The sequence below is a fragment of the Balaenoptera borealis genome (genome assembly GCF_965194805.1).
Source record: "Balaenoptera borealis genome assembly, chromosome: 20".
NCBI lineage: Eukaryota > Metazoa > Chordata > Mammalia > Artiodactyla > Balaenopteridae > Balaenoptera > Balaenoptera borealis.
Window position 1 is genome coordinate 44,084,776 of NC_138879.1, and position 15,902 is coordinate 44,100,677.

General features: G+C 36.0%; 3 protein-coding genes across 11 annotated transcripts in view; 2 read left to right on the forward strand and 1 right to left on the reverse strand.

Annotated features, from left to right (window-relative positions):
• The window catches only part of NF1 (neurofibromin 1), a 260,230-nt gene that overhangs the window by 63,582 nt on the left and 180,746 nt on the right, over positions 1–15,902 (reverse strand). The window lies entirely within an intron of this gene.
• Positions 1–15,902, forward strand: part of EVI2B (ecotropic viral integration site 2B) — a 37,049-nt gene that overhangs the window by 5,396 nt on the left and 15,751 nt on the right. The window contains exon 2 of the mRNA XM_082371293.1: positions 1,823–10,262. Coding sequence (XP_082227419.1) covers positions 1,838–3,193 — 1,356 coding nt within the window. The 5' untranslated portion in view covers positions 1,823–1,837 and the 3' untranslated portion in view covers positions 3,194–10,262. The remainder of the gene's footprint in view (positions 1–1,822; positions 10,263–15,902) is intronic.
• OMG (oligodendrocyte myelin glycoprotein) lies at positions 10,174–12,636 on the forward strand. Its single transcript, XM_082371294.1, has 2 exons — positions 10,174–10,262; positions 11,123–12,636. The coding sequence occupies exons 1-2, from the start codon at positions 10,260–10,262 to the stop codon at positions 12,452–12,454; spliced, it is 1,335 nt and encodes a 444-aa protein (XP_082227420.1). The 5' UTR covers positions 10,174–10,259; the 3' UTR covers positions 12,455–12,636.

The following is a 15,902-nucleotide window of genomic DNA, read 5'->3' on the forward strand; positions in this document are numbered from 1 at the left end:
AGAGAAAATAAAGAGACTGTATAGGAAAAAAATCACGTCTTTTCTTCTACTGTGTACCGAGTGGCAGAGGAGTAAGCAATGAAAACTACTCAAATATGCTGAAAAATCTATTTGCAAAACTTGAGGGAGTTGTTCTTCTCCTATTACTGTATCTTGCACAGACCATCAAATCTCTCTCAGATTGGCCTAAAAATCAGAGAAAAACTATAGTTTCAAATCATATAGACCAGGATCTAAAACCCTGAGATGTTCCTTTCCCTAATGTTAAGAAATAACCAAATAGTTACCATTATGTTTAATGATGTGCAAAACAAGAATATTACACACAGAGCTGAAAACTGTCCTCACTTGAGAGAGAAGGCATTTGAGAACAGGAGAGATTAAGTGACTAGTTCTCATGGTTAGATAGGTAGTTAGGTGGTAGAAGTAGAACTGGAACTTAAAACTCTTCAAGTTTTAGCATCTGCCACATCCCACAAACTTATAGACGTGCCTTCTTTTCTTAGGCCCTTATGTTGTTCCCCTGGCTGGAATATTTTATTTGCTTAATTAATTCTTACAGACCTTTCAAGATTCAGTTCAAGTTTTACTTCTCTGAGAAACCTTCCCTGAAGCCCTCCCAGGCTAGCTTAGTTCCTCTGTGCATCTTCTGCATACCTTTGTGAGAAAACTTATCAGATTATTATATTTATTTATTTATTGTTTCTACCAATAGAAACTTAAAAAAAAATTGGGGGGGGGGGCTATCTCCTAAACCAGAACAGGGCCTGACACAATGGTGGTGTTTATCAATTAGTAAGTGAAAGCAGCAGCAAGACTACTTACTCAAGCAGATTCGAAGAGCACTTTAGGATTTTGAGCCTAGGACTATGAGTTGAATTGAATCCTTTAAAAATACGAGGTCCTAGTATAAAGACGCTGTGCTGGACACTGATGCAGCTGCAAAGATTACTTAATACCATAGACTCTGTGCATGAGAAACTCACAAAGGTAGTACCATTAACAAAAATAGAGAAGTTAGGACAGGAGTCACTATCGAGATGAAGATGAATACTGTTTTTAATACGTTCAATTTGCTGATAGTGAGATATATACATGGAAATGTCCACCAAGAAGTCACACAGATGGAACAAGAATTAAGGAAATTTAGGCTGGACATACAGGTTTGGGAGTTAGAGCATAAAGGTAAGAGCTGAAACCTTACAGATTCAGGATTAAGAAAAGTAGTTAAGAGTGAGGACAGAATACATATCAAGTTATCAAGTACCATATTTAGGATGCAAGAGAAAGACAGGAGCTAGTGAGATGAGCATGAAAGAAAGATGACTACAAAGAGCTACTCGAATAGCAGTGAAGGAGCAATCAACAGTGTCAAATGTGATCAAGACAGGAAAAAAAGAGAAAGAAAAGACCACTGGATTAGGTGATAGACGGTTAATGGTGTCCTTTGAGGCAGCAGGATCAATGTATTTCTAGTAGTAAACAGAGGAAAAAGTAGCATGCACACACATGGTACCAGCATATAGAGCCTAGGCATTTGAGATGTATGACTGTGAAACGAAGGACTGTAATGTAATAAACCTACAGGGGAAGCAGGGCCAAGTACAGATCTTATGAAAGAATTAAGAGAGATCACTGCCTATGAATTCCAAATGTTATATGATAAATTAGAGTATATTTAAGAGTTGATCACATTAGCCTATAGTGTATCAAGTCTAAATTAGGAAAGATAAATACTCATCAAGTACCTACCTACTTTATGCCAGATAGTAAATGATATCTAATTTTCTTTCTTTCTTTTATTATAAAACTACTGGTAAAGAGGAAACATTCTGAAATGGATCCCAAATATTTCACCATAATTTTGTTTTGTGGACATCTGAACGATATTTTTTTCTCAGAGACAGAAGCAACTACAACAGAGAAGCAACCACAGTCTACTTTACTTAGATCATCAAGGCCATATGTCTCGGCTAATTCTCAAAGCACAATAGAGAATCCTTCGGGTCAGCCAACACAATTCAACAACCTTTCTTCTGGACAACCAATAACAACTGCCGAAGTTGCCGCTGGACAACCAACACCAGCTGTCTATGTGTCTTCTGGGAAACCAGCAGCACATACTTCTGCTGGACAACCACTTGCCTATAATGTCACCAGCAAACCAAAACCAATGGCCAACACCTCCTCCCAAGGAACAGCACTACCTGTGTTCACCTCTGCCAGACAACGATCAACATCTGCCCATTCTTCTACCAGACAACCACCACCATCTGTCTATACTCCCACTCAACAACCATCATCTACCCACACCTCCTCTAGAAAATCAATACCACCAACTGCTCATAATCTATCCATACAACCAACACCAACTGTCAAAAGTTCACCTAGGAGTACACCAGGATTCAACCTAGAAACTACCACTAAAAACAAGAGCCCACAGAAAACCAATTCTAATTCAATAGTGGTCATATTAATTGGTTTAGTTCTGACTTCTATGGTGGTAGCTATAATCATGATTGTATTGTGGAAATGCTTGCGAAAACCAGTGTTAAATGATCAAAATTGGGCAGGTAGGTCTCCATTTGCTGATGGTGAAACCCCTGACGTATGTCTGGATAACATTAGAGAAAATGAAGTGTTCCCAAAACGTACATCAATTGTTTCACTTACGGCCTGGAAACCAAGCAAAAGCACACTTTTAGCAGATGACTTAGAAATTAAGTTGTTTGAATCAAATGAAAACATTGAAGATTCTAACACTCCCAAAACAGAGAAAATAAAAGATCAAGCAAATGGTACATCAGAAGATAGTGCTGATGGATCAACAATTGGCACTGCTGTTTCCTCTTCAGATGATGTAGATCCGCCTCCACCACCTCCTCCCCTTCTTGATTTGGAAGGACAGGAGAGTAACCAATCTGACAGACCCACAGTGACAACTGTATCTCCTCTTCCAAATGATTCCACCAATCTCCCACCATCTCTGGACTGCCTCAATCAAGTCTGTGAAGATCATGATTCTGAGTTCAAACAGTCATTTCCACCTCCCCCTGACTCACTTAACTTGACCCTGCCTCTAGGAGATTTTATGACAAACCAGGAGATCCAGTGTCAGCAGTTCCCTAGTCCTCCTGACTCTGATCAAAATCTCAATGAATCCCTGCCACCCCCACCTGCAGAACTGTTATAACTACTACTTGCTTTTTAGCTGATTTTCTCTTCTTCTCAAAGGACTCCAATCTTTTGTTTTTCTTCACGTGATGAAATACATTAAATGGCAATTGGTAGCCAATTTTGATTTTTATTCGGGAACTACCTGAAATCTGCTCAAAGCCTATGTGCATAAGTGGAACTTTTAAAAAAAATTACATAACAGTGGTCTATTTACTGGCTATAGGCCCTAACTTTAATGTACAGTACATTTTACATATGTGGATGGTATGTGTATCAGTAACTTAGCCATTTTGGAAACAAGCAATCTACATGTACTTATTATTACCCAATAGATATTTTTTTCCTGAAAAGCTGTGTATAAATTTACCTTGAATAAATAAAATTTTATTTTTCCATTTCAAAGTTTGAGGGAGAGTGTGTGTGAGAGAATTTAAATATATACTCCAAGTTTTAAACAAAACTGTAAGTTTTAAATTAATACCTCGGGTATTAAATAAATATTCCAAGTTTGTGGGGATGAGAGATTAAAATGCATGTCTATTTGAGAATAAATTTCCTTTTAGCTCTCATTGGAAACTGTCAGACAAACATATTAAAGCATCAAATTGGGGGGCTGAGTTGGGGACATTTACTCTGAAAAAAATATGAGCACACACCATAAAATGTAGACATTTTCCTATCTTGTTGGGGGAACACAAAGTTTAGAACTAGCCACTTAAAAAAGTTTCTTCTTCTTTTTTTTTGGCTGTGCTGCACAGCTTGTGGGATCTTAGTTCTGTGACCAGGGATTGAACCCGGGCCCTCGGCAGTGAAAGTGTGGAGTCCTAACCACTGGACTGCCAGGGAATTCTCAAAGTTTCTTTATATGCCTCAAGCACCCCCCAAAAATGAAATCTTATAAAAGAAAAACAAAAAACAAAAAACAAAAAACCAAACCTCTATGGCTTCATTCCAAATCCAGATGACTTTTTTCAGGAAAAAAGGATTGTATCAAAATACAGATGGTTCTCAACTTTAAAAAACCCTTAAACTACCTTTCTTACACAGAATTTCATCTTTTATTCATTACCTGACAAGTGATAAATCTGAGTTATCAGAGTAGGGGCGGGCCCAACCTTTGTCAAAGTTAAGACGGAGAGAGTCCACTGGCTGATCCTTGTGGAGATGCCAGCCCGTGCCTGCAGAAGTGCTCCTCTGCCCAAAAGCGCACATTCTCCTGCCTTACCCAACCCGAACTCGGGGGACAGTCACTTAGAATGAAAGACGGAGGCCACAGTGGTAACCTACCCTTGGAGAACCTCTCATAGTTCTGGGATTTTTCAGAATAAAATATAGTACTTACTGGCAGCACTGGTGTTCAAGAAACCAATAAAGCTCCATCTTAATAAAAACTAGCAGACTTTTGGACACTGACATTTTATATACAATGTTCCCTTTAAATCTTTAGAGGAGTCCCTGACTGACTCTTAAAACTTTTTATCTGCAGACACACTTCCTTTGCACTTCTTATTTTTCCTGAATAAGCATGATGTTTATTGTCATATTACATTGGTTTTCCTCTGTCTTCCACATTAAAAAGTTCTTTCATGTATTTTTCAAACTTACCATTTTTGAGGTTAATTTATTTAGCAACAATTAGGAGGTTAAGAATCTCCTCTTATTCGTTGGAATTTTAAGTATTCTAGTTAGGGTAAATAAGGTATAAAGTTTTTATATTTGGTCAAGACTTTGACATGCCTTAAATCATCATAACCTTTCTTGTTTTACATATAGGATTGTTACCTAACGGGCTCTTTCCACACTTTTGCTCTTCTATTTCATCACTTTCTTTCCTGACCTCTTGAAGGAGAAGTATTGGGAAATACCAACCCTCATAGACAAATCAAGAGCTGATGACCTGGTCATAGTCACGTCTGATTTCTTCAAACACTACAGAGGCAGCTTTTCTCCTTCTGTTTTTTATACAACAGAAGAACAGACTCCTGTCAGCAGCTGCTTTTTGTTTTTTAGGAAATTCTCTGCCAGGGGGAAAGTAATTCCTATTTACTGAATGCAATTTTTCCCCCTGAGGTCAGTGGAAGCTGAGCAGCCAAACAGTGGCAATCCTTGCCTAATCAGCAGAAAGAAATGCAAGCTAAAGAAACACAGGAGAAAAGAAAATGCTGGAACAAAGAAAAACCTACAGAAAGACTAAAGAAGCAGGATTCAGAAGACAAAGTTTATTTCATGGCTACGGCAAAAGGACAAGGCACAGGGGAATAAAAGGTAGACTGAACTACATACTACACACCAGTGGTGCTCTTACCAGATCCCATTAACCAGATTCAGAACAACCCTCAAGACCATCTAGTTCAGCTCCTTTTATTTGTTAAATGCTGAGAAAACAGGCCCAGGCCCAGAGAGAGTAAGTGACTTGCTTAGAAGTGGTAGTGAAAGCTGAGTTTGTTCCCTGACTCCTGGTTCAGCATTCTTTTCACTAACATAGGACCAAAGAGCACCTACCTCACACATTGCAACATACATTTATCACACATGTGTTCCATTTGGTGTTGGTGGTGGGCAACACAATGAACTAGATGAGAGTGACTCTAATTGTTGTTATTACTTAGTTCTGAACAAAAAGTAAAGTAGCAAAATATATGGGCACCTACAAGTAAAACACTGCGATATTAGTACATGATTAGACAGATCAATGGTACAGAATGGAAAGTCCAGAAACAGACTCGAATCTCAAATCAGTATTGGGACAACTGGATAGGTACTTGGAAAAAGATGAAACTGGATCCATACTTCATACTACATTGGAATAAACACCAAATAAATCAGAGATATAAATATAAAACATGAAATTATATAAAATTATATAAAAAAATAGAAGAAATATGAGTGAATTCCTTTATAATCTGAAAGTGGGACAAACCTTCCTAGTTGAGACTCAAAATCCAGAAGCATTAATTAAAAAAAAAAAGGAAGTCCAATTACATAAAACTTTTAAATGTAAAACAAACAAACACCATTAAAAAAGAAAAAACATACCTTTGTCAAAAGACAAAGGACAAACTGGGGAAAAAATGTGCAACTTAAGTTAAGACAAAGGGCTAATATCCCTAAAGTTTAAAAAACCTAAATACAGATTGGGGGGTGGGGATACCCACAACACACTAGAAAAAAAAACATGCAAAACATATAAAAGACAATCACAGAAGAAAAATTTAAATGATCCTTAAAAACATATATAAAGATATACAACTTTTCTTATAATAAAAAAGATGCATTTAAAATTAAACTGAGATACTATTACCCATCAGATGGAAATAAATCCAAAAGTTCAGCAACAAAGTCTACGGCGAGGCTCTACAGAACTAGACACCCTGATATACTGTTGGTGGAACTGCAAAATGGTATAGTCAATATATGGTAATATCCAGAAAATTTCCAAACGCGCTTACCGTTTTACTCAGCAATCCTACTTACAGAAATTTTTTTCAAAGACTCATTGGACAAAATATAAAATTACTTAGGCAGGCGCAAGGGTATTCACTGTGGCATTATCTGTAACAGCAGAAGTCTGGAAACAATCCAGATGCCCATCAACAGGGCACTGGTTAATAAACCATGGTACACTCCCAAATGGAGTACTATGCATCATGAAATAAGTGTGAAAGATCCCTATATGCTGGCATGGAGTGATCTTCAAGATATATTATTAAGAAAAAAAGAAGATGTGTAGCAGTCTACTTAGTATGCAACCTTTTATATGAGGAGGGGCGGGGATAAGAACATATGATACATACATACATATTTTTGTTCTTTTTCAAAAAGAAACACTGTTAAGATACAACCAAAAGCTAATAAAAATAGTCACCAATAAGAGGAGGAAGGGAATAGGGTGGAGGGGATAGAGAAGCAAGATTTCCCTGAATATACCTTGTTATACAGTTTTGACTAAAGCAGTCCCTAAAAACTGATAAGTAACTGAAACAAATGAAGCTAAATTTATGTAAAGTTGGTGATATAAAAATATAGAGAAAACAATTATTTCAAGGTGCATTAGGACACAGAATTGATTATACATCCTTAGTGAAATGTATTCTAAGAATAAATAAGGCTGCAAAGAGTCTTAAACTTTATTCAGTAGTCTGTAATCTAAGTATCTGTAGCAATACTAGTATTATTTTGAAACTATTATAGGATGATACAAATAAGCAATTATGTTAATGCTGTTAGAAACCATCTATAGGAAATATGGGGGATAGAGGAACAAATTAAATCTTCACAAGGAAGCAAACAGATAAATCCAGATGAGGGACATTCTAGGGAACAAGTGACTGAGTTTTGGCAACAAGCCCGTGACACGGGGGAAAAAGGGTGGTGAGGTAGGAGAAAGGATTGATTCACTTGAATTTTGACCTGATAATTTCTATCTTGTCAGTTCTTCCATGCTTTTAAAATACTTTATTCAGTACTCTTAGCTGTTTTCAGCAGTAAGTTCAGTCTGAATAGCCAACTATGTTACCAAAAATAGAGAATATAATACTTTTACTCTCAAATAAGCACAACAAATGTTATCAACTTAAGTAACAAAGATAAACTGATTGGGTTTCCAAACTGTTGATTTAATATGGGATAGTTGTGCCCTGGCAGGTAATTTGTTATACCTTTCACAATGTTGGGGTAATGCATCCTAGAACGGTGTGCTTCACAAAAGAATATGTAAGTTAATTTACTGCTTAGTCTAGAATATTTGACTTATCTAAAATGTAATGCGTCTGAATAACATCTAAAATAAGTTGTAACAAACACTTAAGCCTACAAAAAATTATTCTTTTTTTGGAGTAATGTAATATACTATTGTTTTATTTCATGAGAACTTCTAAAATCATACGGACAGATGGTTACGATTCAAGCACACTAAAATGAACTCCCCCCTTTTTCTCCCATCCAAGTACTAACCAGGCCTGACCCCGCTTAGCTTCTGAGATTAGACGAGTATCTGGCACATTCAGGGCTGTATGGCTGTAGGCAATACTTCCACCCTCTTTTTCTTTTTGAGAATTTTACAATAGTCTTTGAATAACAGAAGCAATTTGGTATGTCCCCAAACTTGAAATAAGAAACGTTGCCACTACTATTATATTGGAATTTTCTATTATATGCTGCAAAATCTGATCTCGATACAGCCTAAACCCTAATTCATATGATCCATAATGAAATAGCATGTTCTTTCTTTCAAACAAAAACACCAATAAGTATAATGGAACTGGAGAACTCTACATCCACATGGATGTAATGAGACTTCCTAAAATTAAAAGGAGAGATTTAAGTGTTTGGTAAACTGACCCTCAGTCACATCCCTTGAAGTTTAACATACACAGAAGCTGAAATGGAAGAAACCTAAATGTCAAAACAATCATTCCTTATTTCCACAACAATATTGCTGAATGTTGTATTTTTAACGCATTATTTTTAAGCACTAAGACTGATGACTGGTTTCTGAAATCCATAGAAAGAATCTTATTAAGAGTCCAAGGCTGAACCCTCAAAGTAAAGTGGGAATAAAGTATCTAATCAATAGTAAATTTCTAACACTTCAGACTTTTAAAATGTAGGTACTTTTTGAGGAACATTAATCTCATACAAAAGATGACTCCTAGAGTATAGTTTCTTTTCTAAGAAAATAAATTTCAATTTTTAATACAATAAATTCTATTTAGGGTAAACTCTGGGGTTAAAAAATGGCAAATGTAATTTAGAGAAAAACAAAGGATTTAGTAAATAGGCATAAAGAGATTTTCCTTACATGTAATGTGCTAATAATTGCTGGTTTTTAAATGGTAACAATTTGGTAAAGAAAATGTCATGACTTTGTTTTCTTTTCTAAGGTAAACTGGCTATTCTAGAAATTAGATTCAAGTTTTAGCAGATTATTTACACTATCAGTCCACTAAAGAGTGGAGCAGAAGCTGTCATAAATCTGGTCGTATTTTATAAAGCCCCTCATGAAAGTTTTCCCTTTTACATTATTTCATGTAATTTAAAAACAATGTAAATTATTTTCTCAGTAAGATAAAATGTGAAACATTCTGAAGAAATCAACTAAAATTTATGCTATTATTCTTAAAACATAAAATCAAATAAATGGCCATTCATATAGTACCAAAGATGTCTCTGGAGACAACAATATTCATATCGACTGACCAAAGTAATTTCATGAAGAAAAAAATCCTTAACCCAAAAGACATAAAATAAAACACATTTACTTTACTACATGAACTGATAATTGAAAGAATTAGATGCTCATTAAAAAATGTAGCCTCGTTTGTGCATAGCCTAGGTCAAACAATCCTTGTATCAGAAAGATAAAAACAAAATAATCATATTTAAGTACTTTTGTACTTCTCCAAAAGATGAACAGTTAGGTGGTTGATAAATGTGAAAACCTGACTGTATATAATAATCACCATATTTGGCTGGGGGGGGGGTACATAAAAAAATCAAACAGATTGTAATATGTTATTTTAAAAAGTGATAAGACAATTGTACCATTTTAGAAAAGATAAAAAGGCAGAGTTAAAAATAGTTAAACTAATATCTTAGAAAACCATCCACAAGGAAGCTCAAATTCATTTTCAACATTTTTCAATGTATAAAATGAATGAAGAGTAGGCGCATTAAAAAGAACCACAAATTCTTCACGAGGTGAATGTTAAAATGTGGAGCCTAAGCTCAAATACACAGAAATGAGTAAAGGCCAGGTCTAATGTGCACGAGGTTTTCCATCCTACAGCAAATCTGAGATATATGGGTACACTCAACACTAAATTAAAAAAAAATTTCTTTTGGTCCATTCTGTTGCGTGTGCACCTCTTGCAATAAATTTGAGTCAGCACCAATGACAGCTCTGCAGTCCTCCTATGTGGTACTGATCAGGTGGTTGCAGAGCTTCAGCTCACAGCAACACAATGCAGCTGAGCAGGCAAGCACAGCCCACAGCCAGAAGCGGTTCCTACTTTCCAGAACAAGGCGACCTTTAAGCTTAAGTTTCCCGGAGAAAATGAGATGCTGATGTAGAAGACAACACTATGGTAAGCTGTTATTTAAATCAGTAAAAAATCGACTTCGGAATTTTTTTCTTTTTCCTTGTCTTAAGAGAAAGTCACCGTTAGGATTGAATATATATTCAATAGCAAGTGCATGCACCAGAAATTTGCTGCAGTGTCAGTTGAGGGATTTCTTTCTAATATTCATTCACTTTGTAAATATACACATTGTTTTCCTTTAGAATCGGCACTGAAATATACAGAAAAGAAATCACTTTATAAAATGTGAGATTTAAAGGTATGGTGTTGGTCAGATTTTTCAAGTGCCTTAAAATGTTTTGCAAGGATATATTTATCCTGAAAAGACAAAGATGCATTTCAAAGTATTGTTTTAATATCTAAATAAAATCTCATCCTACATACACATTGACTATTTTATTACTGCAGAGATCTGAAAAAAACAAAAAACCAAAAACCAAAAAAAAAAAACAAAAAAAACAACCAAAACAGACACGACAGCCATTTTTTCCCATCTGAGTAAGGAAGAATATTATCAAAAATAGTAATAGCTTAAGATTCCGACTCTTTATTTGCAGAGAATGCCATTTTATAATATCAACATTCTGGGAAGATAAATAAGAAAGACTAAGAAGGGAGAAAATAAATGAGAAAATGCAGAAGACAGTAGGGGGAGAGAGTCTCTCTCTATCACATAGCCCCAATTGAAGGATTAAGCATTTGGACTATAAATGAAGGGGAGCTTTGTTAGTTTAATCACTGGAACAATTATAAAAGAACTCAACAACAATGAGGTTTATTGAAAATTTTGCCTAATGCTAACTGACCCATGCAGATGCCTAATTGTATTTGCATATTAAAAGAAGGGTGTATCTGTTTGTTTCCAGGCTTTGATGGAATATCAGATATTGAAAATGTCTCCCAGCCTGTTCATCCTTCTGTTTCTCACACCTGGTATTTTATGCATTTGCCCTCTCCAATGTATATGCACCGAGAGGCACAGGCATGTGGACTGTTCAGGCAGAAACTTGACTACATTACCATCTGGACTGCAAGAGAATATTATCCATTTAAATCTGTCTTATAACCACTTTACTGATCTGCATAACCAGTTAACCCAGTACACCAATCTGAGGACCCTGGACATTTCAAACAACAGGCTTGAAAGCTTGCCTGCTCAGTTACCTCGGTCCCTCTGGAACATGTCTGCTGCTAACAACAACATTAAACTGCTTGAAAAATCTGATACTGCTTATCAGTGGAACCTTAAATATCTGGATGTTTCTAAGAATATGCTGGAAAAGGTTGTCCTCATTAAAAATACACTAAGAAGTCTTGAGGTTCTCAACCTCAGTAGTAACAAACTCTGGACAGTTCCAACCAACATGCCCTCCAAACTACATATTGTGGACCTGTCTAACAATTCCTTGACACAAATCCTTCCAGGAACATTAATAAACCTGACAAATCTCACACATCTTTACCTGCACAACAATAAGTTCACATTCATTCCAGATCAAGCTTTTGACCAACTCTTCCAGTTGCAAGAGATAACCCTTTACAATAACAGGTGGTCATGTGACCATAAACAAAACATTACTTACTTACTTAAGTGGATGATGGAAACAAAAGCCCATGTAACAGGGACTCCCTGTTCTAGCCAAATATCACCTTTGAAGGAACATAACATATACCCCACACCTTCTGGATTTACCTCAAGCTTGTTCACTGTAAGTGGGATGCAGACAGTGGACACCATTAACTCTCTGAGTATGGTAACTCAATCCAAAGTGACCAAAATACCTAAACAATATCGAACAAAGGAAACAACGTTTGGTGCCACTCTAAGCAAAGACACCACCTTTACTAGCACTGACAAGGCTTTTGTGCCCTATCCAGAAGATACATCCACAGAAACGATCAATTCACATGAAGCAGCAGCTGCAACTCTAACTATTCACCTCCAAGATGGAATGGTTACAAACACAAGCCTCACTAGCTCAACAAAATCATCCCCAACACCCATGACCCTAAGTATTACTAGTGGCATGCCAAATAATTTCTCTGAAATGCCTCAACAAAGCACAACCCTTAACTTACGGAGGGAAGAGACAACCACAAATGTAAAGACTCGCTTACCTTCTTCTGTGGCAAGTGCTTGGAAAGTAAATGCTTCGTTTCTCTTAATGCTCAATGCTGTGGTCATGCTGGCTGGCTAAGGGTCTGCATTTTCTGAAATTAATGAAAGCACTCCTCCCTGATGTATAGTTGGGAAAATATGCCCCTATCTAACCAGTGACTCAAGCTATATTAAGTATTCAAGAAAGCCAGTCTTACATTTCTGACTCTGATGTAAATGAAGCAACTCGTCTTAAATAAAGAAGTGCACAATGTCTTGGTACTTGCTGCTATTTTACTGTCTTAATGAAGTAAAACTAATGAGTTTCTTTTTTTTAAATGAAATGTTTTCTTTTTAAGGCTTCAATTTACTGCACAAAATATAAAGCATCTCAACTTTAATATGTATTTTATGTATGTTTACACTGTCAAACATCTGGGAAAAAATAAAAGGTCTATGCTCATAACTGTGTCATTTGGCTTTCTAGTCATACCAACTTAATCTACTTGGTAGAATCAAAATGACTTAACCTTTTTTTTGTTCTAGGGTACCCTGGTCAAGTCTTTATGGTAAATGTAATATTGGAGGTATCCAAGAGTTCTGTCACTACGTAGAGTAAAACTGTGGCTGCCTCCCCATGAATGGTTATGTCACATCATTATTTTGCACACAAGCCATGATTGTTTTAAATCTAAATGATGTCCTGCTTCTGAGGAACTCTTGGCTACTTTACAGATTATATAATGGACAAAAGCTCTTCAAAAAGCTAGAAGACACTAGGCTTTGCATTTTAATAAGTAAAGTTTAATGGCGTTTTTTGTATTTAAGGGAAGTATTAAAAATGTAATAAAAATTTCAAGCTTAAAGACATGTAAAGGAACAGTTTTAGTGCATATTTAACAGACTGTTCATTAATGGAAAATTAAAATATTTAAAAAATTAAAAGCCTTCTATGTGCAGGAGAGGGAAATTTATCTTTTACACATCAGAAGTTAGAATCTGACTTACCTAAGTTAAAAATAAGATTAGTTTCAGGATAAAATCATGGGGGTCTAACAAACATGGGCAATAGTAAGGAAGGGAAGGAAAAGGAAAGGAGAAAGGGAAAGAAGGCTGGGATTCATTTGGTGCTACGACCAGGTGATGAACCCAATAAAACAGACAATAGGCCTACAGCTGGGCATGGGACAGATCTTGACACTCCAAACTGCACTGGGACTTCAACTAGAAGAAAATTGAGAATTTTCTACAAATATACAAGTAAGCCATCTTTTGAATCAGAGAAAAACATAAGTAATAGCCAAGAGTCAGAAAAAGAGACCCAGAAACACGGCTAGATTAAAATGCAAGACAGCATAACTGAAATGGGTGAGCCACAAATGAGGAATTTAATTTGTGAGACATAAGGAAGAATCTATTTCAAGCATTCTTAGAGTTGGTAAAAGACTACAGATAGAAATTTTGGGGCTCCTTCCTAAGGACTTTTAAAACTAAGATTTCTTTCCACATTTGGAAGCATTTCTACTCAGAGAAAGAGAAAAGTAACAACCTTCTAATGTGCTCTTTCTTTTTTCTTTCTTTCTTTCTTTTTAAGGGGCAGGCTTATGGAAAAATTACTTTTAAGGTTCAATGAAGCAGTTCCTCTCCTATACTGACTTAGTACAGTGACTCTTGAACATTTTTCTGCCCTGGCAAACCTAACTGGCTCACTATTGTCAGGAGGGAATCTCACCATGAAGAAAAGAAATTATTTGAAATAGTCGCTAAATGATTTGAAAATGGGCAAGCTGTTTCTCCTCCCTCCCAATCAACAATCTAGTATCTTCACCATCAATGGTACAGGCTAATTGCTTAGATATTTCCTAATCTACGACATACTTGCATCTTGTTTTCAAAAACCACACACACTGAATTGCACAGAAAGTAGGTTTCTTAAAGGTAACTGTCTTTCACTCTGAGGGTGCCAAAAATTCAGTGCTGTCTTAGAAATCCTATGAGGAAAAGTGACCAAAAAGTGAAATTGCGCTTTATAGCATTAGCAGCACCTATAAATTATGCCAATCTTAATGATGTGTCTGCAAAATGCAGAGAAAAAAATGCAGTAAATTTACACGTACAACATATGTCAACCACACAGACCCAAGTCCTCAGAAAGAAGTATTATCTAGCCTTACAGTAATTACATACTTCCTTCTAAGGAAATTGTGTTCTTATCATTACCGATGGAGGAGGGAGCAGTATTTGCCACTCAAACAAGAACTACCGTATTACTGGGCTCCATAAACATTTCAAAATGCATTATCCTCAGTGTCTATCTCTCAAGCTCATAAGTTATATATCCATCCATCCATACCTAAGGTTTGATTTCATTTTACAAGTAACTTTTGTTTTTCCCCAGTCAAGAGAATTAAAATAAGAGCACAAACACAAAAGCAAATGCAATAAGGGATAAAATAGTGGTGAAGGGTATTGTGCTCTGGTGTCAAATGTTCTAGGCCTAAATCCTGTCTCTGCCGCTTCTCAACTGTACAACCCTGGGCAAGTTACCAATGCCCTAAGTCATATGGGCTGGCAGAAATTATTCATAGTGGGTATTTTTTCCTGAGGAATAAATGGCATAATTCATATACAGTCTTATCACAGTGTCTTGGCTCCCCACATTCTACACGCAGTAATTTTGCTGTTAGTATTATTATACGTGTATGTCCAAACCCAGTGCTTTGAGAAATTCCCACATACGTAAACACCCAAGTGCCACACTCTAAGAGCAAGAAAATGAAATAGTATATTTTTTGCTTCAGTCCCTGATCCTTCACCCTCCAGGATTCAGGTTCAGATGTTAGTGAGACGGGGACCCAGAAGAAAGTCAGAGAAACATTCTCTTATCACAGCAGGATGAGAAAATGTCTTCTATGCCTAACTTAAAAGATGACAAATATGTGCTATTCAATAATCTTCCATAACAATGTTCTGAAGCAACAGCAAATTCCTTTACACCAAAAATGTCACACAAAAGTCGGTTTAAAACCTTTATAAGATTATTCCTTATGAAATATATTGTAAGAACTAGATAAGGAATGATACCATGTACTGCAAATGTCATGCTTAACAGTGAAAAATTATATTTCTATTAAAACCAGAATCAAAACAACAATGCCCATTACCATCAATCTTTTAAACATTATTCCAGAATAAAAGACAACAGATATAAATAAAATTATAGGAAAAACCCAAAATGGTTATTATTAACAGGTGAAATAATTATCTATCCAAAGGATTCCTCAGGAATGCCTCCAGAAGAACAACTTTAAATAAATAACAGCAAAATAAATATGCAAACATTAATGGTTTTCTCACATTCTGGCAACAAATAATTAGAAGATTACAGGAAAAGGATACTATTCATGACAGCAACAACAAACCAAAATATATAATGCCAAGAAATAACATTCACATGAAATGTGCAGGACCAAATGGGGAAAAGTTAAAAACCGTTAATGAGAAGTATAAACCAAGACTTGATGGAGACGATAAACAAAGGTCTCCCC